General features: G+C 47.3%; 1 protein-coding gene across 1 annotated transcript in view; it reads left to right on the top strand.

Moving 5' to 3' along the window:
• The window catches only part of LOC129323466 (mucin-5B-like), a 123,714-nt gene that overhangs the window by 59,492 nt on the left and 38,929 nt on the right, over positions 1-25,293 (top strand). Inside the window, exons 21-25 of the mRNA XM_054970005.1 lie at positions 2,261-2,371; positions 5,219-5,398; positions 6,171-6,407; positions 11,805-11,961; positions 13,200-13,328. Of these exons, the coding sequence (XP_054825980.1) occupies positions 2,261-2,371; positions 5,219-5,398; positions 6,171-6,407; positions 11,805-11,961; positions 13,200-13,328 (814 nt within the window). The remainder of the gene's footprint in view (positions 1-2,260; positions 2,372-5,218; positions 5,399-6,170; positions 6,408-11,804; positions 11,962-13,199; positions 13,329-25,293) is intronic.

Below are 25,293 nucleotides of genomic sequence, written 5' to 3'. Positions count from 1 at the left end.
CACATTTAGATGTGGGCATGGTACCAAATTGCAGTTCTGTGTGTTCAGTGTTTAAATGATTGTCATGGATTTCATAATAAGAAAAGAAGGGCAGAATTTGCATTTTTTCACTTTACTGGATATAGACAATTCTAGGCTATTGCAGCATAGTCCCACCATACAAAAATTTGAGACCTCAGAATTTGGTAATAGTCTTTTTTGCACATGTTCTTCTAACCTTCTTTAGTGAAAAAGGTGAGGCTAACACAATTACTTTGCATGTATTTCTTAAATTCAAGTTATACTTTCATGAAAATAATATGGTACAATCTATCCAAGACTGTATAATTCATGCTCATATCTTTAAAACCTGTATATGCGCCTCCTTGCCCAGTTGGTGCAAAGTTTCAGACTGGGCTGTCACCAATATGCGGATGATACCCAGTTGTATCTAGGGTTGCCAGGTCCCTGGACTCCCTCAATGGGAGATTTCCAGGTCCCTGGACTCCCCTGCAGGAGATTGGGGGCCGGTACTCACCCAGGTTTGTGTCTTTACTCCTGGCTCACGTGATGATGTCACTTCTGTGAAGTGCAGGTCAAAGGGTGCCCCACAGGTCAAAGGGCACCCTTGTCCTCGCTGCCATTCTCCTTTCACTGATGCTTGCTCTTGCCGCTGCCGTGGCCTGCTTGTCACCACCATCGCTGTGGCCTGCTTGCTGCCATGGCCCCTTTGCTGGCATGCCAACTATGGGGCTTGATTCTGCCTCAAATGGGCTGCTTTGGGTGCAGGAGCGCACCCCCCACCCAGCCAAGTAAGTGGGCATGGGGAGGAAGGGTGGGAACAGGGGATCCTCCACCCCGGGCAGGGGAATGGTGACCTTAGTTGTATCTGTTGATGGGTGGCCGGCTTGACTTCCCCTGATGTCCTAGTGAGAGCTTTGGAGGCCATAGCTGGATGCGTAAAGCAGAGCTGGCTGAAATTGAACCCGGTAAAGATGGAGGTCCTGTACTTGGGCCTGTACTTGGGGGTTGCCAGATTTGGGGATCTGACTCCTGACCTTTGAAGGGGTGCCATTAGCACCTATCTCATCAATCCAGAGTATCGGAGTGATACTAGATTCCTTCCTATGGCAGTTGCCCAGTCTGCATTTTTTCTTCTTCAACAGACCAGGCAGCTTGTGTCCTACCTGTTGACCCACAACCTAATTACAATGATCCACGCAATGGTCACCTCCAGAATAGACTTCTGTAACTCGCTGTATGCAGGGCTTCCCTTGGGCTTGACCTGAAAATTACAACGGGTCCAGAATGCTGCTGCTCATGTCCTGATGGGCATACCATACAGCGTACATATCACTCAAATTCTGCAGCAGCTGCACTGGCTCCTGGTGGAGTTCTGGAACAAGTTCAAGGTTTTGGTTTTAATTTTTAAAGCCCTAATCGGACTGGGACCAGCATACCTGCAGGACTGCATCTCCCCATATGTACCCCAGAGAGCACTAAGATTGGCAAATAAGAACCTACTGGTGGTTCCTGGCCCCAGGGAGGCCCAGCTGGCCTCGACCAGCTGGGCCTCCCTGGTGGAACTCTCTATTGGAGGACACCCAGGTCCGCCAAGACCTCATATCTTTTTGACGGGCCTGAAAGACAGAGATGTTCCACGAGACTTATGATTGAGGCCAGTCTTTTATTGTTTTAGGAGCTTCCCTACCAGTCTTCCACCAGGGGGTGACAAAATCATCTGCCCTCCCCACAAGCACTGTCACTGGAATATTATTAACTGTGTCCCCCTCTTTTGTTTACATTATGATTGGGGAAATTTGAGGGGGCCACTATCTGAGATGCTGTTACATATATATTTTGTGGGTTTTGGATTTTAAACGTATTTAAATGTTTTAATGTGTACTGAGCATTTTATTGTACTCTGCCCTGAGCCCATTTGTGGGGAGGGTGGGCTAAAAAACAAACCAATCAATCAATAAAAATAATAAATTAAAATTTTCTTCCTACATATAGAATACTAACATGATAAGGCAAAAGTTTCTAGCTTGGCTTTGTCTTTGATGATCCATATTTTATGAGCAATGAGTTTCTTTAAATAATGTAGAGGAACATTAATAATGTAACCCCTGGCCTGCATATTGCAGTACAACAATCCCATAAGGACACTGCAACATTTAACAGAAATGACCAATCCAGGGATACCATATCCCCATAGCAAGTTGGATACTAAGACAGAGACAATAATGTTCAATGGGATTTTTTTGTTTTCTGTTTTAAGGACTTCTGCCCCAATAATCCCCAGCAAGGCACCTTTCGAATTGTAGTGCAAAACAGCGCATGCGGTAAATCCCCAACTATTTGTGCCTTGAAAATCAATGTGATATTGCAGGTACGTCAGCTTTACAAGTGAACAATTGCAATTTTTTAAAAATTTTATTTGCTTGTATGCAACTATTTTCTCCCCTCCCCACATCTTCCCATTCAAATTCCAGAAGGGTGTTTGACTATTGGCTAGATTTACAAATCATTCATTAATTGGTTTTAACGGATTAATTCAGTCATTCGGTTCCTGGGCATCTGAAAAGGGTTTGGAGTAGTTTGAAAAGGACCTGAGCTTTGGCAGTGTCATGCATGAACATATACTGTGTCAGGCAATTGGTCTACTTAGCTCAGTGGTAATTCTGACACCACACATGGCTCTAACACACTTTCATGCTACGCTATACTACGCTACCCTACCCTATCCTACGCTAAACATATGCACACTACTGACAAACCACAATCACCCACAAACAGATACACATTTAGTTCACCCTTGACTTTGTAAAGCTCATACTCTGGAAATATAGTTAATCTTTAAGATGTTACTAGACCTGAAACTTGCTCTTCCACTACAGACAAACACAGCTACCCACCTGAAACTATCATCTATCTAGGACATTTTTCTCCTGCCCTTCCACCAAGGAGCTCAGAATGGATTTTTTTTAAAAAATGGATCTTCTGATATCTTGACTTTTATCTTATATTGGCTTCACCATTTCCTAGCATCTTTGTCAATATGGATCGTTCCTCTTCATGAGGAATGGTAAATTTTGCATTAGAGACAGTGACTGGCCCAATATCACTCAGAGCTGGACCACACATTATGAAATACACAAGACCGAGCAAGTGTCTGTATTTGTGCCTCACCCCAAGTTCCCGTGCCTAGATGAGTACGTGTCCTGGTCCGGCCACACGTTCAGATCATCTGTTTTGAGTGTGGCTGTGATGGCGAGTGTACGCGGTCTCGATCATCAAGTCGGTAATGTAGAGTTTCCATCTCCATTTTCTTCTGCTTCCCGTCCTCAGCACAGTCATCTGTGCTCTCAAAATAGCAGATAGATGGTGCTCACATCTATGCGAGGGAACGTCAAGAATTGATTTTGGATGTCAGTTGCACAACTCATTTTTTTGTCTGCCATTGCCCAGTTACACCTGAAGTACTCTCTGTACGCTCCCAGCGAATTGCAGCGGCTTAAGGCCAAATTCTAACAGTGAACTTCCTTAGCACAATCTCACTGCAAAAATCTTAACAACCATAAATGCCAAGGCTCATGAAAATTCTTTTTCCCTGTATTACTATTATATTAGGAGATGCCAACCTCCTTAACAGGGAACATTAAGTGAGGTTTCCTTGTGCCCACTGATGGGTCCAGACTATATAGTCTAGCTTACCTGTGATCAAAGTAAAACAATTATTGAGTTATACCACATGTGTTGAATATAAATTACAGCCGACTACAAAGCAATTGATAAGCAAACACAATGACAAACAAAAATTTTTATTGCTACCCCTGGTGACCACTTGAGGAACAATTCCTAACACTGATTCAATTTATGAGGAAACAGAAAACGGTAAAAGGGAATGGATTAGACATGCATCAAATACAGATGCATGATGGGATACCATTTGCCCATCTTGGAGGACCTCCAAAAGAACCCGTGCAAAGGCAAACACAAGTTTGATTACGGTGCAGCAAGACTGGCGAGTGTACAGAGGAGACCCGTGTAAGTTGGTTCGCGTGTCATTCACGTGAAATTAGTAACGTGTGGTTCGGCTCTCAGTGATCGTCATGGCAGTGTTGGCCAGATACACTCCTTTGACTCATGTACCACAGGCATAATTTCACACACACCATTTATACATTAATACACAGGTCATTGACCCTGCCCATTCACATACACACCACTCATGCACTCCCTGTTTACTCACTCAGCTTAAGAATCTATCAACACTTCAATACTCCTAGTTTTCAGCTCATTCTGCTTCTTATATTGTTTAATTCCTTAGCAGCTAGAATAATCATCACATCACAGCAACTCAAGACGAGCCTTGTATCTCTGATCTCTGGGCTTCTGTGAATCCAGGCAGCAAAGAATGAGAAAATGGAAGCATGTGCTATTCCTGTTCTGTGTCTAGATGATGTGGCTGGTCAGGCTGCCCCATGGAGCCCAGGCAGCAACATGGCATTTCTGATGGCCTGACCAGAAGTAAACAAGGCGAAGCTGGAACTAGTGCATTGATGATGATGGAGGGGTGTAGCCAGACCTGACTGCCATGGCTTAACTTGCTGGCAGTGGGTCAGCAGGAGGGGGGCTTGCAGAAGTGGAGGGAGGGAAAAGCCCCTGGTAGTCCTGAGCAAGAGAAGGCAGGCACCATCAAGCATGGAGCAGGGGTAGACTGGCTGCCAGCTGAGACAGCCCAATGGCAGGTCCTCAAGATCCTGGAAGAAGATGGACCCAAGGGTGGTGCAGCAGGGAAGGCTTGCAGTGAGCAGGCCAGATATGAGGGCAGGACTGGGCAGGAGTTGCAGCAGGTGGAGCAGAGGAGGATGCAGACCCTGTATAAGCCCCAGGTGGAGGAACAGACCCAAGGGGTGATACAGGCAGGATCACTGCCAGGCTTTGGGAGCAACTAAAGGGAGATGCAGTGGGTAGGAGGCATGGAGTTTTGAGGGGTGGTACAGGAAGAGTATGTCTAGGGGTCAAAGGACTGGCTACGGAGGAACCAGTGGATGGCCCTCCCCTGTTGTCAGCAGTTGGGCAGCCAGTCTAAGATCAACCAGGGCATGACAACAGGGAACCACATGTATTATTATCTATTATTGTTCATGATTGTAGCTGTATTGTGATAGCTTTTTTGTTCCTTTCAACTGCAAATGTGTTCTTCAGATTAGGGTTTTTTTTTCTTTTCAAGAGCAGCGAAATCAGACTTTCATCTGGAAAAATTGAGGTGATAACCAGTAAGCCAGGCATAGGAAAAAACTATAAATTCTACCTTATGGGACTTTATATTGTAATTGAAATTTTCAATGGAGTGACTTTTATGTGGGACGAGAAGACAACAGTGATTGTACAAGTAGCACCCTCTTTTCAGGTAGGTGAAAAAAACATAGCTGCCAAAATGGTGATTTGCACACTAAGTATTTTTGTGTCAGGGCAAGGTCACGTATGATATTTTTTCTACTAAGATATATCCGTCCTTTGAAAGAAGCACGAACATGTCATAAATATTGTCACATAGGAAGACAAACTATTTCTATCTTGTAGCATGAACAAAATCCTATATGCCAGCATTCTTCCTACAAAGTCATGCCTATGACTGTTGTCTTAAATTGTTCTTGTACTATAATAAATAAGTGCCTCCTGTGCATTATGCAATCTATAGAGAATGCTTGCAATGTAAAAATCCAAGTCATTTCTCTTTACAATATGAGACTTTTTTTTGCCACTTCGAGTAGTGTTTAAAATAGTGTTCTCGTGTTCTCTCTCTCTTTCTGAGCATTTAGGAAGGTGTATTTTTACAGCTTCTTCCAGCTGTAAGAGTTCAAAACTAATAATTCAAACCAACATTTGCTGGTTTATGGCAGTTTAACTTGTAAATTTGGATATTCTTTTTTGAACTGAGTCCAAAACACTTTCTGCATGATATAAATACTATTAAGCTCTTTCCAGTTTCCAGAAGATGGAGTCAGTGCTTTGTATATCATGGTGTTCGGAGTTGGATATACTGTGTTTGCAGGTAACACAGAGATTGCTAAGGATCTATATTGTAGAAGTCTGCATAAGCAGAATTTTCCTTTACTGTGTTCAAGGATTTTTTTTCTGTCAAAAAGTACTTTGTAGAATAACTTGTACAAATTTCCTAGGGCAAAGTTTGTGGTCTTTGTGGTGATTTTGACAACAGTGCCCACAATGACTTTACCAGCAGAGGGCAGTCTGTTGAGATGCTTGCACAGACATTTGGAAGCAGCTGGAAAGTCACCACTAGCTGTTCAGACACAAACAAGACTGATCCATGTGCAGCTCAGCCTCTCAAGCTTGTACTGGGGCAAAAGCACTGTAGTATTATCAAGAGTGAAATTTTCAAACCCTGTCACAGTAAGGTAAGAGGTCTCTTTAGTCTCTGCCTCTCTTGCCTATCCTCCTCTTGTTCTCCCCTTGCCTTCCGCCCTTCTTATATCTCTTTATTTTGACAATATTTATTTGCTGTCATTAGCAATTCAACTAACTGGCATGGACTGCACTGACAACCTCAAATGGTTTGCGGTAATGTCAATGATAACTGCCATGACCCTGAGAGTGTTCTAGGTGGTATGTTTGACGCACTCTGATCCTCTCTGTGTTGGTGTTTTGTTAATACTAACAATATTAAACTGATTTCACTCTGAGACCGTCTTTCAGTAGATGTAAACATATTACTCCTATTTCTAAACTGAGGGAGGGACTCTGGGTATCTAGTAGTAGTAGTAGTAAGATATTAGCTGCTATTTTTTGCTATGTATAGTCTAGAGACATATGTATACAGACACATATTGTTGCCAAGTAGGCCCCCCTCTCCTGCTCTAAGGCCTGCCATGAACTGTGTTTGAGTTTCCTGCACTGCTGTTTCATAACTACACCAGAGACTGCCTTGCGTGGGTGCACTCTAGTACACGTGTCAGTTTCCTGCCTGCTTGCTAGTTATCCTGCTGCTGCAATAGACTGTGTCAGTTTCCTGAATCCATGTCTGGACAACTGCGCTAAGGACCCTCTTCCTGGGCAGCCTTGCCCAGGCCTATATCTGGACCTTCCTGTGTGTTTGGACCCCACTACATGCATACTTCCTGCCTGCCTTGCCATCTACCATGGGCTGTACTTGTTCCCTGCTATGGACTGTGTTTTACATGCTGTCTCCCTGCCTCCATGGAAGCCTACCTCACCCGGGCCCAAGCCACGCTGTTAGCAGCCAGGTGCCAGCCAGGGAAACCTCCAGCGAGCCTGACCAGGCACCCCTTGGCCAGTCCCCGCCTGGAGCCTCCCACGGGCCGGTCACCTAGCTTGCCCTCACTACCAGGCAGCCTGCTAGCAAGCCCCAGCCATGCCCAGCTGGCAGCCATGTTCCCAGGTTGCCAGAAGACCCAGAGAAGCAGCCTGCTGAGAGAAGCCGTTCCAGAGAAGCGAGCAGACCACATCCGCAGCGGCGAGCCTCACCCTGCTCTGCTTAATAGCCACCCAGGAGAAGAAGCTAAGTGCTGACCATCCCAAGCACTTAGAGAATGCATCTCAAAGAAGCCTCCGCATTCCAGAGCTGATGACATCAGGACAAGCCCTGTCCTCTGGAACATCCATTCAACATGCCCGGATCTTCCCCTCCCTCCTTTGTTCCCTCTTCCTAAGGTGTCACTATGATACAATCAGAATCCTAAAGTGGCCCATCTAAGGCATTCAGAAAGCCATTAAAACCTTTGTTTTAACCTGTGAGAACCACAAGGTACAGCACCAGCCCCAGGGTACGTTTTGGGGTATATAAGCCAGCCTCTCAGGCCACATGGCACGCGTCATCCTTATCCCGACCCCCTGCTGTCACTCTACTCGTGGCTCTGGTGCTGGCATCAGACCACCTCGCTGCTGTGTCTCTGCTCCACTTCAGGATTGTAAGTATACCCAACTTCATCGTGGGGTACCTGCTAATGCGACCGTCTCTATTTTCCTACCTCTATGTTTCCTAGTTCTTGTATGTAAACTTGTATGTGTGTGTAAGTTCAGGCATATGCCACATTACTAGTAAAGACACGTTGTATTGTGATTTAGTCTGCCTCTTTATTACGTGAGCATCTGGAGAAGGGACCTTGGTATAAATGGTTAGATCCGCACTAAATTTAGTTCTGGACTGCTAAGCTAATTCCCCATTCAAAAAGAGCAGTTCCGGTAACAATATAAATGAAGCCAACTAACATAGAGCCAAGATACAAGAGATGAATTACATGAGGACACTCACATGAAGGGAGTTGCAATGTTAGCTGGGAAGCTGAGTTTTAAAAGAGATCAGAAAACTCTGTCAATTTCCCCTCTCTACAAAGCCAGCAAAGATAGCTCCTCAGAGGGTTTGTTTATTTCCTCTTCACATCCTAGAAGGGGAGGTGAAACTGACAGAGCCTTCAGGAGGCAAAGAGGAAATTAGCAAACCCTCTGAGTTTTTGAGAGGGGAAATTGACAAAGCCTTCCAATCTCTTTTAAAACTCAGCTTCCCCACTAATACTGCAACTCCCTTTACATGTGGGTCCTCATGTCATTTGTCTCTTGTAGCTTAGCTCTAATTTGATCCCCAAATCAACATTGAAATAGCCTGAGTGTAAGGAAGAAAACCCTCATTGCATTGCATCTTACTCCAATGCTAAAGAAACTGCAGGCTTAGGTTCTACACCAGGCTTAAGGAGCACCATTAATGTTGGTAGTATCCACAGTGGCTGTAAGACATCTCATACACTGGACAGATAGCTATACAAGCTTGAAAGGAATGCTGAGAAAATACAGTGAAAACACAGGGAAAGTTTATTAATTGGAATAATATAGATATCTGGGTAGGGGAATTTGCAAGCAATCAAAATGCCAAGCATTCTGTAGAAAACCAACTAAAGGAACCATAACTCCAAGGAACCAAACACTGTGTAAGTTAATTTACTCAAGAAGGTGGACAAGAAACCAAAGATGCAGAATGAGAGAAGGGAGAACTTCATATTTGTGCAAATCCAAGTAAAGGCCTGAATCCTTGGCTAGAGGATCGAGCAGTTGGGCTGCTAATAATCTGAAGGGGGAAAGAAGCAAGAACAGAGGATGGTTCAGTGAGTGTTCATGTGTTACAGCTACACAAACATGGGTGGTTAAAAGCCAGTTAAAACTCATGACACTGTGGAAGGCTAATAAGACAGCTTTAACCTTTGGTCAAGAAAAACTTTGGTCAAGAGCCTCTAAACTCTTGACCCAGAAAGTATATGTGCTGATAAAGGTGGAAGTGGGTAAGAATAAGGAGTAAGGATGTTCTGATCTATTCTAAGAATTGTAACATCTTTTTCTTGTAATCTGCTAAACCCCAGGAATGTTGTTAATCTGCCTTCTGAGACAAACTGCACCTGCAGAAACCACACACGTTTTGCTCTAAAGGCATTATTTTCCACTTAGCTAATGGTTCATGGTCTGTATGTAACCATGGAATGTTATAAAACTGTGTAATTTTGTTTGTTTGGAAAGCCAGCTTGGTGTAGTGGTTAAGAGTGCGGGACTGTAATCTGGAGAGCCAGGTTTGATTTCCCACTCCTCCACTTGAAGCCAGCTGGATGACCTTGGGCTAGTCACAGCTCTCTGGAGCTCTCTCAGCCCCACTCACCTCACAGGGTGTTTGTTGTGGGGATAATAACAGCATACTTTGTAAACCACTCTGAGTGGGCATTAAGTTGTCCTGAAGGGTGGTATATAAATCGAATGTTGTTGTTGTTGTTATTATTATTATGTTCTGACAGTACCATATTCTCCTTGCTTAATGTAAATGAGGCAGCTTATGCAAAGCCCTGGGCTAAGAGGAGTAAGTATAGGCAACCTGTTCCACCATCCTGGTTAAATTTTTGTTGTATAGGAGTGGGTTTTGCCTTGGTCAGGCAATTTATGCCCAAAATACAGATTTAATTTATGTACAACATATGCTATATAATTACACATAAAAATAATACATGGCTGTTTGCTAAAAAAAACCCCTGTGTACTTTCTCTGCTTAGAAAAAGAGTCTTCTGGCTGTATGGTGTTACTATGTTGGTCTGAATTCATTCCCAACAGCTATTTGTAATCTTGCATTTGCTCTTAAATAGTGTTTCTGACATACTTAATTCAAATATAGGGCATAAGCCTAGTTTTCCAAAGCACTTTAAGGTCAAATTCTGGCCTCAGTCATAGGACAGGCAGTCACATTCAAAAACAAAAGATTATTTTACCACTAGACTTGGAAAGAAGGAAGGAGGCAAACAGGTAGCCAGGTGTGCAACCTGACTGATCCACAGGGAACAGCATGTGTTTCAAGGTCCCAGAAAAATTTCTAGTGAAGATCAGGGCTTTTTTTCAGCCAGAACGTGGTGGAATGGCGTTCCAGCAACTCTCCAAAGAGATCATATATCTGTAGGCTCTGCCCAACTGATTCTGTTTCCTCCAGAGCCCAGGCCAAGGTGTCAGGGTCTTTAGCAGTAGCAACACTGAGCCTCCATGCAAAACAGGAGCGGGGTTTCCCTGCCAGTCAGCTGAAGCAGCGCCCAGCGGGGACAGCCCCCCTTCTGTGCTGCTTGAGCAAGCGACATGGAAGGGGGTCTTTTAAACTTCAGCTGGACGGAAGTCCCCGCCAGCCAGCTGAAGCTACGGGGCTTTAAAAGTTAAAGAGACTCTTTCTAGGGCTGTGCCTTGCGTGATGATGTCACTTCCTGGAAGTGCGCCAGCACTGAGTTCCATGGCCTCTTTTCACAGAAAAAAAGCTGATATGATATCCAGATGTATGCGTGTACATATGTAATCAGAAGAATGGAGCATTGGAGTACAATTCTGGCCTAAGCTATACCAATCTGAGGCAGGACAATCTTTTTATGAGAAATGGTGCCACAGCAGGTGTTTTATGCAGCTAAAAGTCTTGATTAACTGTTTGATGACCAGCTCATTCTACTGTAATTAGCAGATTGAATGAGGTGCATTTTTTGTAGAAAGAGACAAGAACTCTGTTTAAAGTCACCATGTGGTACACAGAGTAGGACTAGTTCCAGAATCAAGATTGCAAAGCGAGGGGTGGGGGAAGAATAAACATGAAAATTGAGATTTGTAGCAACACTACCAGTCTGCATATGCTTTTTAAAAAGTTTATATATTCCTATCCGACCCTGCTGCTTGCTTTCAGATCTCCAAGAACAAAGCTTCTTGGTGATGAGCTATCAATAACCCAAAGGCTAAACAAGAACAAGAAGAATTTGTTATACATCAAATTGTAATTTCAGGCACATAAAAACAAGCACAAGGGTGTACACCATCTAGAGAGAGGGCTGGTGTCATTGCTAGGGTTGCAAAGTAGTAGAGGGGTATGACTAGGCCAAATCCCAGTATTCTACAAACCAACATGACCAGATCTACAAACTGAGGTGATTTGGTGACCTCAGGTGGTATATTTGGAGAGTTTTTCCAATATGCATTCAGGAACAAACTATGGCACAGTTTGCAAGCCACAAGTCTGCATGTTGTGCTATTATAGATAGTTATGAATGTATGTAGGATCCTATGGTCATGCTCTTAACATCATTACCCACAGAGGCAATGTAGCTGTTCCTTTGTAGCTATGCACTTTTGCAGAGCAGTCTCCTAGAACAAATGCTTTATGTCTAAGGTGTCTTGGAGCTTCTGTTTTTAAATGTTGCAAAAATAATAAAAATTAAATTAATAAAAAACTGATTAAATACAGTACTGAAAAAAATACCCATCATCACCATTTTTGGTTTTGTTAGGTCAACCCTACACCCTATTATGAGTCCTGTGTATCTGATTTCTGCGAGTGTAATAGTGTGGGAGACTCTGAGTGCTTCTGTACTGCAGTGGCTGCTTATTCCTGGAGCTGCAACAGAGCTAATATCTGCATTGACTGGCGAACTCCTTCAGCTTGTCGTAAGTATTCACAAAAGAAATTTATGTTCAGAGAATCATTGATCACATAAAAGCAGAGTATCTGAAGTGAAACTAAAAAAGAATCACTAATAATAATTAAATGACCTTGGTAAATGGATTCCTAATTATTGCTATTTTTGATAGTATGTCCAAATGGTTTGTGGCCAGAGTACTTGAAAGACCACCTCCTCTCATATTGCCCAGTCTGCCAGTTATGATCTGCCTCACAAGCCCTGCTGTCTGTGCCCCTGTCTTCAGAGGAAAGGCAAGTGGCAACCAGAGACAGGGCGTTTTCAGGAGGAACAGTCTCCAGACCTGCCAGGTGTTAATCAAGAAGTCAGCCCTGCAATGAAGGACACCTGCAGGTTGAGTTCCATAAAAACAATCACTTGGTAGCTGTAGCCAAAATAGGCCAAGGTACCAGATTTGGATTGAAGCTCCAAACTCAAATAACACAGAGAAGTATGATTAATAAGGTTTATTAAAAAGAGTGCAAGGAATTACAAATAGAGAAGCTGTGCGAAACAGGAAAGAAAATAACAACTCTAAAATATTGTACAGGCTTTGGTCCTCTAACATAGATGTTACATTGTCAGTCTAGAAGCACAAAAATCTAAATTGAACTCCAAAGTCCAAAATCCAGAGGCAAGAGTCCTGGACTGACACCTATCCTGGAAGTCAAATCCAAAAGCACAGAATGATGTGTAATGGCAGGTATTCCCCCATCAACATTCAAATCCCCAAACTAGAAGGAAAACCCTTTCTTTATGCCAGGCTGCTGCAGCATGGCCTGATCCTGATTGACCAATCTATGGATATTGCTAGGTCTTGTGTGACCATGTTCCTCTAAAACCGAGTCAGAACAATTTACTCTCACCCAGGGTTCCCTGCACTAGTGAGATGGAATATGAGCCCAAAACTCCTTCCTGGTCTCTGACCTTGAAGCTCGGATCTTATCTGCACCTGTGTGGCTCAGTTCCATCTCATCTCTGAAACCAGCAAAGTCATAGTCACTGTCTGTTTCCTAAAGAGGTCCAGAAACCTGAACCAGAGGTCTGAAAAGCCATGGAACACACAGGGAAACTCCAGTTTCTTGACAGTCCTCCTTTTGAAAGTAATGGTTGAGATGCTGTGGCACATACATAACCAAAGGCAGACCAGGAGGGAGAGGGAGGGAAGCAGGATCCAAACGAGAACACAGGCCTTACCAGTTACGATTGTTGTGTCTTCTAATCCAGCTGTGTTCTGCGACTACTATAACCAATCCTACAAAACGGAGTGGCATTATAAACCTTGTGGAGACCCTTGTTTAAGGACTTGCAGGAATTGTGCAGGAACATGTGGCAATCTAGTATATAGTTGGGAAGGTAAGCCTTATAGAAGAGTTTGCAAGTGCGCATCATACAAAACAGATTGAAATGAAAGGTGTGTTTCTGCTGTGATTTGATAGAAAAAAATTGGCAAAGACCTATTCACTTGAAGGTTAAATTGATTATGCAAATTATGAAAAAGAAGTGTATTTTAAGAGTATTTGTAGTCATTGAATGTCCCGAAAGACTCAGTCTCCTTTTTTGTACTTTATAATATTCTTCCATAAATTTACAGAATAATCTCCCCACATGTAGAACCTGTGCATCTGTCAACATTATGTGTGTGGAAACTTGATCACATGTTAGACATGTGGTATGAAATATAGGACTAAAAAAGACAAAAAGGGGACGGGGGGAGCTTCATCTCCCAAATGAATTGAGAACCTAGAAGATTAAATGAGTCCAAATTGAAGGCCCTTCATAAATTGAACATAATGCAAATTGTCAGCCAGACTGCTGGTGGTAGAGAAGATCTTACCTGTGTGTTCTTGTTTGCGGGGCAAGCTTAAGGCAGGTGTCTGGTGCAGAAAAATTTACACAACAGCTCTGCTGGATGAAAACAGGCCACAACTTTATTGGGTACAGAAAGGAAAAGGAGCGTTGGCAGCGTAGGGCACGGATCCCGGCATCGGGTGACGCGCCTGCCAGCCGATGACCCTCTAACCCCCTCAGCCCGCCTGCTGAAGGGGGACACCCCGGGATGATGTTTGAGGGGTCCACACCGGGCGGAAGCCTCTGTGTGGTTCCCCCATCACCTGGCAGCAGGCATGCTCTGGCAGCCCCCCGAGCTGGGACTGCCACTGCCATGCCTGGTCCAAGATCCCTTATGGGGATCCCCATCTATGGGAAAACAGTGCCTACAGGCCTTGATTTTCCCCACAGGGATCGGTGCCCAACGCCCAACCGCCACCCCAAGTTGCGACAATTTTGTTATAACAGTGAGACTGTTCCAACGAGTCTCTATATTTAACACAGAGTTTCAATAGTATATATGACATTCCGAAAGAACGCTAACCATATGCTAATACAAAGCCAATTCTAACTGTGATGGAACCTGAGAGCCACTGAACACTGATGAAAATAGCGGAGGGTGGGAGGGGTTCGCAGCTCCGGAGCCGACTGACGTGCCCGCGCTCCGGCCCCGGCTAAATGGGTTGTCCGAGGACCTGAGGGAAAACTCCTTCCCTCAGGTCCAGCAACGGACCCATTTTCAAATTCCCAGCCAGCGTCACTGATTGGCTGGCTGGGAAATACTTTCGCGCGGCTCGAAATAGAGCCGCGCAGATCGGAGCCGGGGCCGGAGGGGGAGGAGCCGCCCTGCACACCTCCTTCCTGCCTGCGAGCCCCGCAAACGCTGGCCCCGGTAAGAGCGGGGCCGGGGGCTTGCGGGGCAAGCTTAAGGCAGGTGTCTGGTGCAGAAAAATTTACACAACAGCTCTGCTGGATGAAAACAGGCCACAACTTTATTGGGTACAGAAAGGAAAAGGAGCGTTGGCAGCGTAGGGCACGGATCCCGGCATCGGGTGACCCGCCTGCCAGCCGATGACCCTCTAACCCCCTCAGCCCGCCTGCTGAAGGGGGACACCCCGGGATGATGTTTGAGGGGTCCACACCGGGCGGAAGCCTCTGTGTGGTTCCCCCATCACCTGGCAGCAGGCATGCTCTGGCAGCCCCCCGAGCTGGGACTGCCACTGCCATGCCTGGTCCAAGATCCCTTATGGGGATCCCCATCTATGGGAAAACAGTGCCTACAGGCCTTGATTTTCCCCACAGGGATCGGTGCCCAACGCCCAACCGCCACTGGAGCCACAAAATGGCTCCCCGCCAAAGCTCCTAATCCTTCACCCAACACAACAAACTGTCCCGTATATCCTGTAACCAAATGTCCTGACCCCAGCTGGACAGGTGTACTCCATCCGGGCGATACAAGGCCGAAATCCTGAAAGAAATGTCAGGGTGATCTATTATCAGTCCCCCATTCCCTCTCACAGTTTGCCCAACTCTTTTGGATAACCTCCTGCGGGCCAAGTCCACCCTGGCGTTGTCCCGGGCTCCTCTCCAGTTACGGCGCTCGAGCAAAGCAGACCAGAATAACATCATATTTGCATAACAGTCCCTCAACAAACCCAAATCTCTGAACATGTCCTGTAAAACTTCCAACTTGGTTCTTCTGGGCAGGTCATTTTCCCCCAGCTGCAGGACAAGCGCGTCCGGTGGTCCCTCACGCTCTGCAAGAAGTTGAAATCGAGGCAACAGTGAATTCCAGGTCATCCCCCTCGATCCGATCCACTTTATGGTGACAAATTGTGCTAGGCCCAGATCACATCCCCAGCCAGATGCCTTGGCATAGCGGGCAGCCCAGAAGACAATGCTGTGACCCATGATCCACACCAGCTTGCGATGACCTGAAGGAGCTAAAAAGAAGACGTAGTGAGTACCAGCTCTGGCCTGAGATATGTCCTGTAACACCCGGACCGCCACCGGCCAATGGCCCGCACCCGTCCAGGGGACAAGCCCATATCGGAGGCCTCAGTGGCGGCCCCTATCCTGAAAGAGTGTGCTCCGAACTCCCGGGCCGGCAAACCCGCCCTTTCCAATGCCAAGCGCAATACACTAACAAACTGGAAACGGGAAAGGGGGGTCCCATCCTTGTGAACAAACAGGAAGCCCCCAACCTTAGGGCGGATGTCCATATAAGCCTTGAGAGCCCTTAAGGGGCACGGACTGGTATCGGACCTGCCCAGGGAGATCTGGGTCCCTTTTCCCCTTTGATCCGTCTTTGAATAACGGAGACGTATAAGAACTCCACCGGCCAGCAGGGAAACATCCCCAATCTGTAGGGCCCGACCCACTAACTCACGACGGGAGCCTGCCACCAGCTCTCCCACCCGGAAAGCGGCGAAGAAGGCTAAAGTGAATGCCGCCTCAAATAACAATGCTTCAAATGATGAAGTGCAGACGCTCCCCAGATGCCGCATGAGCCCTTTAAGAATGGCATACGTGATGGGACGGCGAGAATCCGGGGGAGGAGGGGCAATGCGCCTCCATCCCTCTATCGCCCTGCGAGCTACATACATTGCACAGGGGTCAGGCAGGCCCCGCGCCTTGCTGAAGAAGGAAATAGCAGCTAGGTGGCATTTCATGGTCCTGGGGGCGAAACCTCTCTCCCGAAGGTGGGCCAAATAGCGAAGAACCATGACCTCCGAGGTGGGAAGCCTGCCCGATCCTCCCCATTTAACAGAAAGAGCTAAAAAACTTGTGAGGGCCCTTTGATACGCCTTCAGGGAAGATGGAGCGACAGATGCCAATACTCCCTGCACTATGTAACGTTCCCAAGGTTCCAGAGGTCCTCCGGGAATGGGTCCGGGTCCTGAAGTGCCTCCGGTGCCAAGGCAAAGAACCGCTCCGTCTGGAAGCGAGATAATGCGTCTGCGATGCCGTTATCTGTGCCTGCTATATGCTTTACAGAAAAACAGATGTTATTTTCCAGGCACACCAAGACAAACTTACGAACCAGACGCATAACCCGCTCAGAGCGCGAGGATTGCTTATTCAATACCTTGACAACTGCTAAGTTGTCACACCAGAACGCCACCCTCTTATTGCTAAATTGCTCTACCCAGATGATGACCGCTACCAGGATAGGGAAAAGCTCCAGGAAGGTAAGATCACGCAACAAACCGGACCCATCCCACTGAGAAGGCCAGGGCTGGGCGCACCAGCGGCCATCAAGGTAAATCCCGAAGCCCCCACTACCAGCGGCATCAGAATGAACCTGAAGGGCCGGAGATGCCAACCATGCATCCTGCCAGAAAGACACCCCATTGTACCGGGATAAAAATTCCAGCCAGACCCTGAGATCTTCCTTCATGCCCTTGGAGATCCGAATGTGGTGTCGGGGAGATGAAACCCCACACATGGCCCTGGCCAGCCGAGCACAGAAAGGGCGGCCAGGGGAGACCACCCGGCAGGCATAATTGAGGTGACCCAAGAGAGACTGCAAACCCTTGAGGGTCGACTTGGGCCTGGCCAACGTGCCCTGAATAAGCTCCTGTAATGCCAAGAGCTTATCCCAGGGAAGCCTGGAGCACCCCGCCACAGAATCCAATTCAATTCCCAAATAGGTAAGCCGGGAGGCAGGACCTTCCGTCTTCTCCTCAGCCAGAGGGACCCCCAGCTCAGATGCAAGGGCTTGAAAACCCGCTAGCCTGTCAGCACACAAATGACCCCCAGAGGGCGCTGCCAGGAGGAAATCATCAAGGTAGTGCGTGACCTGAGGGCACCCCAGCCGACCCTTGGCAGCCCATTCAAGGAAGGTACTGAATGTCTCAAAGGCTGCGCAAGCAATAGAACACCCCATGGGCATGGCTTTGTCCACATACCAGGAACCCCCAAATTTAAAGCCAAGCAGGCAAAAATCATCTGGGTGTACTGGCAGCAACCGGAAGGCAGACTGGATGTCACACTTAGCCATGAGGGCACCCGTGCCACAAGACCTAACCAAGCGCACTGCATGATCGAAGGACGCATAGCGCACAGAGCAAAGCTCAGGTGGAATGGCATCGTTGATGGAGGAACCCTTTGGGTAAGACAGGTGGTGAATAAGGCGGTATTCACCCGGGGCCTTCTTAGGGACCACCCCCAAAGGCGACACCCGCAGATTAGAGAATGGAGGGGCCTGAAAGGGGCCTGCAACCCGGCCAGCCTGGAGCTCCTTGGCCAGCTTGCTTGAAACAACATCCGGCATGTCCCTGGCTGATTTTAAGTTGCCAGAAGTCGTGGGAACCCGGGGACCAGTGAAAGGGATGCGGAAACCAAAGTTAAACCCTGCCCACAAGTAATCTGCCGCAGATCTATTGGGATAATGATCCAATAGAGGGCGCATGGCCTCTTTCCGAATAGGTGAAGGAGCGAGACCCAGCCCTAGGGAGTCCCACCTACTTTCCGCTGGCCCCGAGCTGGGAGGTGGCATTACTGGGGCCGGCAGGACCTCCGTCCTTTCGGGCACCTGCATTGGAGGGCCGGCCTCCTCGAAAGGGCTGAGAGGAGCCAGAGCGAGAACAGGAGGAACGAGGGTGAGGCCCATAGCACTGCTCGCAGAGATGTTCAAATTTACAGCGAGTGCGCTGGCACTTGCCCTGATTGTACTCCCAACATACCGCTCTCCTGTCCCTCCTGGCACCCCACGGTCTTTGGCGAGAAGAGTCCCCTTTTCCCCGCATGCTCGGCCCCACCAGCCACAACCACAATTTCTGATTGATCAAGTCCCACCTTCTCCAGGCGTTATGGGAAGCCCGCTTACGGAAAGCTTCATCATAATCGATCGCAGCCCCCTCTCCCGCGAGGGCCCTAGCCCGTAGCACATTAGACATGTGGTTGGACAAGTGCCACCCCCTCTCCGGATACGCCATCTGGACAACCCCCATGAGGACCATAAAGCCTTCCATCCAATTGGCAAAGGTCCTGTCCACATCTCCCTTCCTATCTCTTAATCTACGCTTTTTAGAGGAAGGGCGAGAGAGACCCTCCTCCGCTTCTGGACGTATGAGTGAAAAAACATCCACGTAGTAACCATCTAAAATACGCCTACGCATCTTGCGGGACAAGTGGCCCCCCGGTGGATCCTCCTCAGCCTCACGGCTTCCTGCAGGGCGAGCCTCCTTCTCTGAGGCATCCTCCCCCCACACAGACCTGGGGCCCGACTTACCAGACCCTTTGGTCGAACGCCTCCGTGTGGCCCAAGGAGGGATCACCGGGACGTGAGCGGCCACCCCCCAGTAGTCCCCATCAGAGTCCCTCTCCTCAGAAGAAGAAGACTCACTTGAGGACGTAGATGTGTCCGGGTCATCCCTGTGCCTCGATGCCTTCCGGGCCTTATGCGACCGCTTCCTCCTTTTCTTAGCAGGGCGCTTCCTGGCCTCAGGGCTAGAAGACCCTCCACTAGACGGTGAAGAAGGCTGCTGTCCCCGCCTGGACGACCCTGCTCGAACTGGACTGGAGCTTGTGTTATCAGGTGAGTCTCCAACATCATTGCCAGAGGACCCACCCTCCTCCGAAGAGCCCGGGGCTTCCATCAATTGAACCCTCTTCTGAAGCTGCTGGAGAGCCTTAGAAATGCCCCTCAACGAAGAGCCCTTCCCAGACGAATTATGAGGCCCTGGGGACTGAACAGGGGAGGGATCCCTCCCCCTCCGGCGGGTGACTGGCTGGACACTGGCACGGCGCGGTCTGGATGACCCAGCCCCTGCCGGCACAATGGAGCGCCTCAATGCCCCGGAAGCCAGCCTGGTGGCTGGCCTTTCCAAACTTGTAGATGGAGTCACTGTATCCGCCACCCTTCGCACCCGGGTGGAAGCATCCTGCCCCCTTGAGGTGACAGTCCTGCCCCGCTCATTGGCCTGCGAGGCCGTACGTTCGCGCCCTTGGGGCTGTACCCGGGCCTCCCCCCTCCGTACGCTGCCCCCAGCTGTACGTGGCCCGCCCCGCTGAGGGGCCGGCCTAGACCTGTGGTTGCTGGCATCACCTGCTCGACCGCGTGTCCTCCCCTTGCCCTTTGCCTTGCCCCCAGGGGCCGCTACTCCCTTCTTGGTAGGCATCGCTCGGTAGGCCCGACGTGCGGCCTGCGCTGCACACCCCGGGCAGGAAGACAGCACCACCCGCTTCAAATGTGCCGGGAAAAGAGGCCTCGGGCCAGGAACAGGCCGGACGGCCCTGGGAAAGTATATCGCGGGCTAAGCGATATACCAGGCCCCGCCTCGGAGCTGCTTAGGCCTTATAATTATAGCCCCGGCCCAGCAACCGGCCCGCAGAGGGTTCCCACCCGCGCCCAGGATTTCCCCGAGTGCCCGTTGTACCAGTCACTCCCTTAGAGGCCCAACAATCCCGAGCGGCGGGCCGAAAAAAGGCCGCGGGCCGTGAAAAGCCGCTGCTGCTGGTCGCGGAAGCCCCGCGGCCGCCACTCACCCCCCGGCCGCCTCCGCTCCGTCCAGGAAGAACTGTTCCCTGAGGGCCGTCCCTCGGCCCTGGAGCAAGGCGCGCCGGAAAATGGCCACCGCCGTCAGTCCTCTAGCCGGGAGTCCGGAGCTGCGAGTCGGTGCGTCTGCTCCGTTCGCAGCTCCGGAGCCGACTGACGTGCCCGCGCTCCGGCCCCGGCTAAATGGGTTGTCCGAGGACCTGAGGGAAAACTCCTTCCCTCAGGTCCAGCAACGGACCCATTTTCAAATTCCCAGCCAGCGTCACTGATTGGCTGGCTGGGAAATACTTTCGCGCGGCTCGAAATAGAGCCGCGCAGATCGGAGCCGGGGCCGGAGGGGGAGGAGCCGCCCTGCACACCTCCTTCCTGCCTGCGAGCCCCGCAAACGCTGGCCCCGGTAAGAGCGGGGCCGGGGGCTTATGCCCAGCATCTTTCTTTAACTTTATTGCTATCTGTACAATATTTGCATGCCTGTGCAATGGCCTCCTGGACTATGGATTTTTGGTGGGCAAGCTGCACACAATGAAGGCTGGGCAGGTGAAAGACTGCACAGATAAAATCATTATATCTGCCAGTATCCCATTTAAATCAAGCCTCAGTCTTCTCCTGGGGCCAGTACAAGCCCTTTCAGTTCCAGGATATTTAACATTTTCATGGTTAAAAAATGAAAATGCCTTTGTAATCTGCCCTCAGAATTCTCCCTCACGTGTCTGTTTCTCTTTTCACCTTCACTATGAGTGCCACGAGATTAAGTGTGAATGTGAGCCTCCATTTTCAACAAAATAACCTCTGGGCTTTCAGATTCAGAAGCTGAAGTAAAAGGATATGCTTACCTAGGATTATATTCCAATCCAAAATGTACAATGGAACGGTATTACAAAATTAGCTTTCTAAATATTTGTTCTTCTGTTCATACATTAATGAACATGCTTGTTCCAGCTTGGTGATTAATCTTGGTGTCAGGAAACATTATGCATGAAATAGCCCTGAGTCAGTTACCACTACAGAAAAAACATTAAGAGATTATTTAACTTTTACAGCATAAAATAAATAACATTTGGTTGGTTCTTATACATTCTGTTTTGCTGACACCCACACACACAGTGCATTCCTCAATACAAGTTATATGCCTCAATCAGCAGAAAAACCTCTTGTATCAGAGGAGTATGACTTACTCCTTAGAACTGCATTGTTATTCTGGAGGTTCACATTGGGTACAGGCACCAGCAGAATGCAACATAGTATCCCAATCCTGTCAATTTAATTTTATGTCCCATGTAGTCTGAACCCATGTTTATTTAGAATCATAGAATCACAGGGTTCAGAAGGGACCTCTAGGGTCATCTTGTCCAACCTCATGCAAAATGCAGGAAATTCCCAAATACCTCCCCCCTCAGCACACAGTGACCCTTTCCCCATGCCCAGAAGATGGCAAATCTCCATCAACATCCCTAGCCAAAGTGATGTGGGGAAAATTGGTACCTGACCCCAAGGTTGCAATTGGCCTTACCCTGGACAAGTAAGAAGGGGCCATGAGAACTAAGCACTGCTGTAACCCTTCCTGCCCTCCCTCTTATGATCTGATTCACAGAATAAACATTGCTGTCAGATGGCCATTTAGTCTTTACTCAAAAACCTCCAAAGAAAGATTTTTAAGAGAGCCCACCACCTCTGAGAAAGCCTGTTCCACAGAGGGACTGCTGTGACTGTCAGGAAGTTCTTCCTAATGTTTAGCCGAAAACGCTTTTGATTTAATGTATTGTCGAAGGCTTTCACGGCCGGAGAACGATGGTTGTTGTGGGTTTTCCGGGCTGTATTGCCGTAGTGACACTGAGAGATCTCTGTCTTTTGGTGCTACACCTCTGAAGATGCCAGCCACAGCTGCTGGCGAAACGTCAGGAACTACAATGCCAAGACCACGGCAATACAGCCCGGAAAACCCACAACAACCATCTTTTGATTTAATTTCAACCCGTTGGTCCTGGTCTCACCTTCTGGGGCAGCAGAAAACAACTCGTGCCCTCCTTTATATGACAGTCCTTCAAGTACTTGAAGATGGTTATCATATCACCTCTCAGTTGTCTCCTCTCCAAGCTAAAAATACCAAGCACTTCAACATTTCCTCATAGGACTTGGTCTCCAGACCCCTCACCATCTTTGTTGCCCTCCTCTGGACACGTTCCAGTGTGTCTATATCCTTCTGAAAATGAGGTGCCCAAAACTGAACACAATCCTCTAGATAAGGTCTAACCAGAGCAGAGTAGAGTGATACCATCACTTCTCATAATCTGGACCCTATGCTTCTGTTCATACAGCCCAAAACCATATTTGCCTTTTTAGCTACCATATCACACTGCTGTCTCATGTTCAGTGTATGGTCTACTAAGACCCCTAGATCCTTTTCGCACATACTACTGCCAAGACAAGTCTCCCTCATCCTATAATTATGTAATTGATTTTTCCTTCCTAAATGCAGAATTTTGCATTTATCTTGTTGAAATTCATTTTGTTTGTTTTAGCCCAGTTTTCCAGCCTGTCGAAATCATCCTGTATCCTGACTGTCTTTGACCGTATTTGCTACCCTTCCTAATTTAGTATTATCTGCAAATTTCATGAACATTCCTTCTATTCCTTTTTCCAAATCATTTATAAAAATATTGAACAGAATAGGTCTCAGGACAAATCCCTGAGGCCCTCCACTTGTCACTCTTTTCCAAGAGGATGAGGAACAATTAACAAGTAGTTGTTGTGGGTTTTCCGGGCTGTATTGCCGTGATCTTGGCATTGTAGTTCCTGACGTTTCGCCAGCAGCTGTGCCTGGCATCTTCAGAGGTGTAGCACCAAAAGACAGAGATCTCTCAGTGTCACTGAGAGATCTCTGTCTTTTGGTGCTACACCTCTGAAGATGCCAGCCACAGCTGCTGGCGAAACGTCAGGAACTACAATGCCAAGACCATGGCAATACAGCCCGGAAAACCCACAACAACCATCATTCTCCAGCCGTGAAAGCCTTCGACAATACAATTAACAAGTACTCTTTTGGTGCGATATGTCAACTAATTACAGATCAACCTGATAGTAATAGAATCCAAATCACATTTTACCAACTTGTTGACAAGGATATTATATGGAACCTTATCAAAAGCCTTACTGAAGTAAACTACTTCTACAGCATTCTCCTGATCCAGCAAGGTAGTAACGTTCTCAAAAAAAAGATAAGGTTAGTCTGGCATGACTTGTTCTTGAGAAACCCATGCTGGCTCTTAGTAATCACAGCCATCCTTTCTAAATGCTCAAGGGCTGATTGTTTGATAATTTGTTCTAAAACTTTTCCAGTTATATATGTTCAAGATGTCTTGAAGATGGGGACAACATTTGCCCACCTCCAATCTTCTGGCACCTCGCTTGTTCTCCAAGAATTCTCAAAAATAATGGACAGAGGGTCAGAAATGACATCTGCGAGTTCTTTTAGTACCCTTGGATGCAATTCATCTGGCCCTGAGGACTTAGTTTCATTTAAAAAACACTAGGTGTTCATGTACTACCCTATGTCGATCCTAGGTTGTAATTCCCTTCCCCCTTCATGTGTTCTGTTTTTGCCATGTTGAGCATCATTTCCCTTGCAGGAGAATACTGAGGAAAAGTAGGAATTGAGCAGTTCTGCCCTCTCTTCATCACCTGCTACAGTTTCATTTCCCTGCAATTGGCCTACTATGACCTTGCTCTTTTTCTTTGAACATAAGCAAAGAACCATTTTTGTTGTTTTTAGCATCTGAGCTTTATCTTTTCTAATGCTCTCCCTACAAGCATTGGTTATTTGTTTATATTCATCCTTGGTTATAAGGCCCTCCTTCTATTTCCTAAATGAGTCTTTTTTATTTCTCAGTTCATTAGAAACCTGTTTATGGAGCCACCTTGGCTTCTTTAAGCTCCTCCTATTTTTCCTTCTCATAGGAATCGTTTGTAATTGTACCTTCAATATTTTGCTTTTAAAAAGCTTCCACCCCTCTTGAACTCTTTTCTCCCTAAGTGTTTCTGACCATGGGATTCTACACAGTATAACTTTTAGTTTGTTGAAATTTGCTTTCCTGAAGTCCAACCAAGATGTCTATGTACAGCTTTCCTCTTCCCCAAGACTGTAAATTCCAAAATTACATGGTCACTGTTACCCAGGGTTCCCACTACTTTTACTTCATCAACCAGCTCTTCCCTGTTGGTGAGAATTTGATCCAAGATAGCAGAACCCCTTTTTCTCTCTTCACTTTCCGAAAAATGAAGTTGTCAGCAAGACAAGTCAGGAATTTATTTGATTTTTCATTTTTAGCAGCGCTTGACTTCCAACAGATATCTGGGTAATTGAAGTTTCCCATGATTACTGTGTCTCGTCTCTTTGTGAATTATGTAATTCTAGCATCAGAGGCTCAGAATGTCTCCTTATTTTCCTGCTTCTGTGGGTTACTTCCTTCCATTCCATGCACTTGCCTCCTGTATTGGGTGCTTCTCCAAATCCTGAGATACCTTTCCTTCCTTATCCAAATCTTGAGATACCTATCTCTCTTCCTCTTGTTGCCCTCTGAAAAGTACTTCATGCGTTCTGTCCATGAACTCTTCACCTTCCCTTATGAAATGGAGTGTGGACAAATGTGCTTCAAGTCCCTGTAACTTCTCCTCCCGTAGGGCTACCAACTTACACTTGCTGCAAGTGTAATTGCTAAGAGACACAGGGCAAGGCTCTGGTGAGGAGGAGCCTAATTCAATTCAAGGCTCACCCAGCAGAGGGCGGGGCCAGTAGTCAGCCGCAGGCAAAACAGACCCTGTCCAGTTAGCAACAATCACCCTGTGCAGTTAGCTACAACCCAGGCAAAGGAGAGAAACAGAAACAATACTTACTCCAACAGGCACCATTTTTCAGCAGGCTATACACATTCACACACACCCAGTCACTGTCTTCCCACCCAGTAGCCTTAGCTGATTCTCCCCAGCAGTTAA

This window comes from Eublepharis macularius, chromosome 2 (genome assembly GCF_028583425.1).
Source record: "Eublepharis macularius isolate TG4126 chromosome 2, MPM_Emac_v1.0, whole genome shotgun sequence".
Taxonomy (NCBI): domain Eukaryota; kingdom Metazoa; phylum Chordata; class Lepidosauria; order Squamata; family Eublepharidae; genus Eublepharis; species Eublepharis macularius.
The sequence above is the reverse complement of the archived record's forward strand: the minus strand, read 5'-3'. Positions and strand labels throughout refer to the sequence as shown.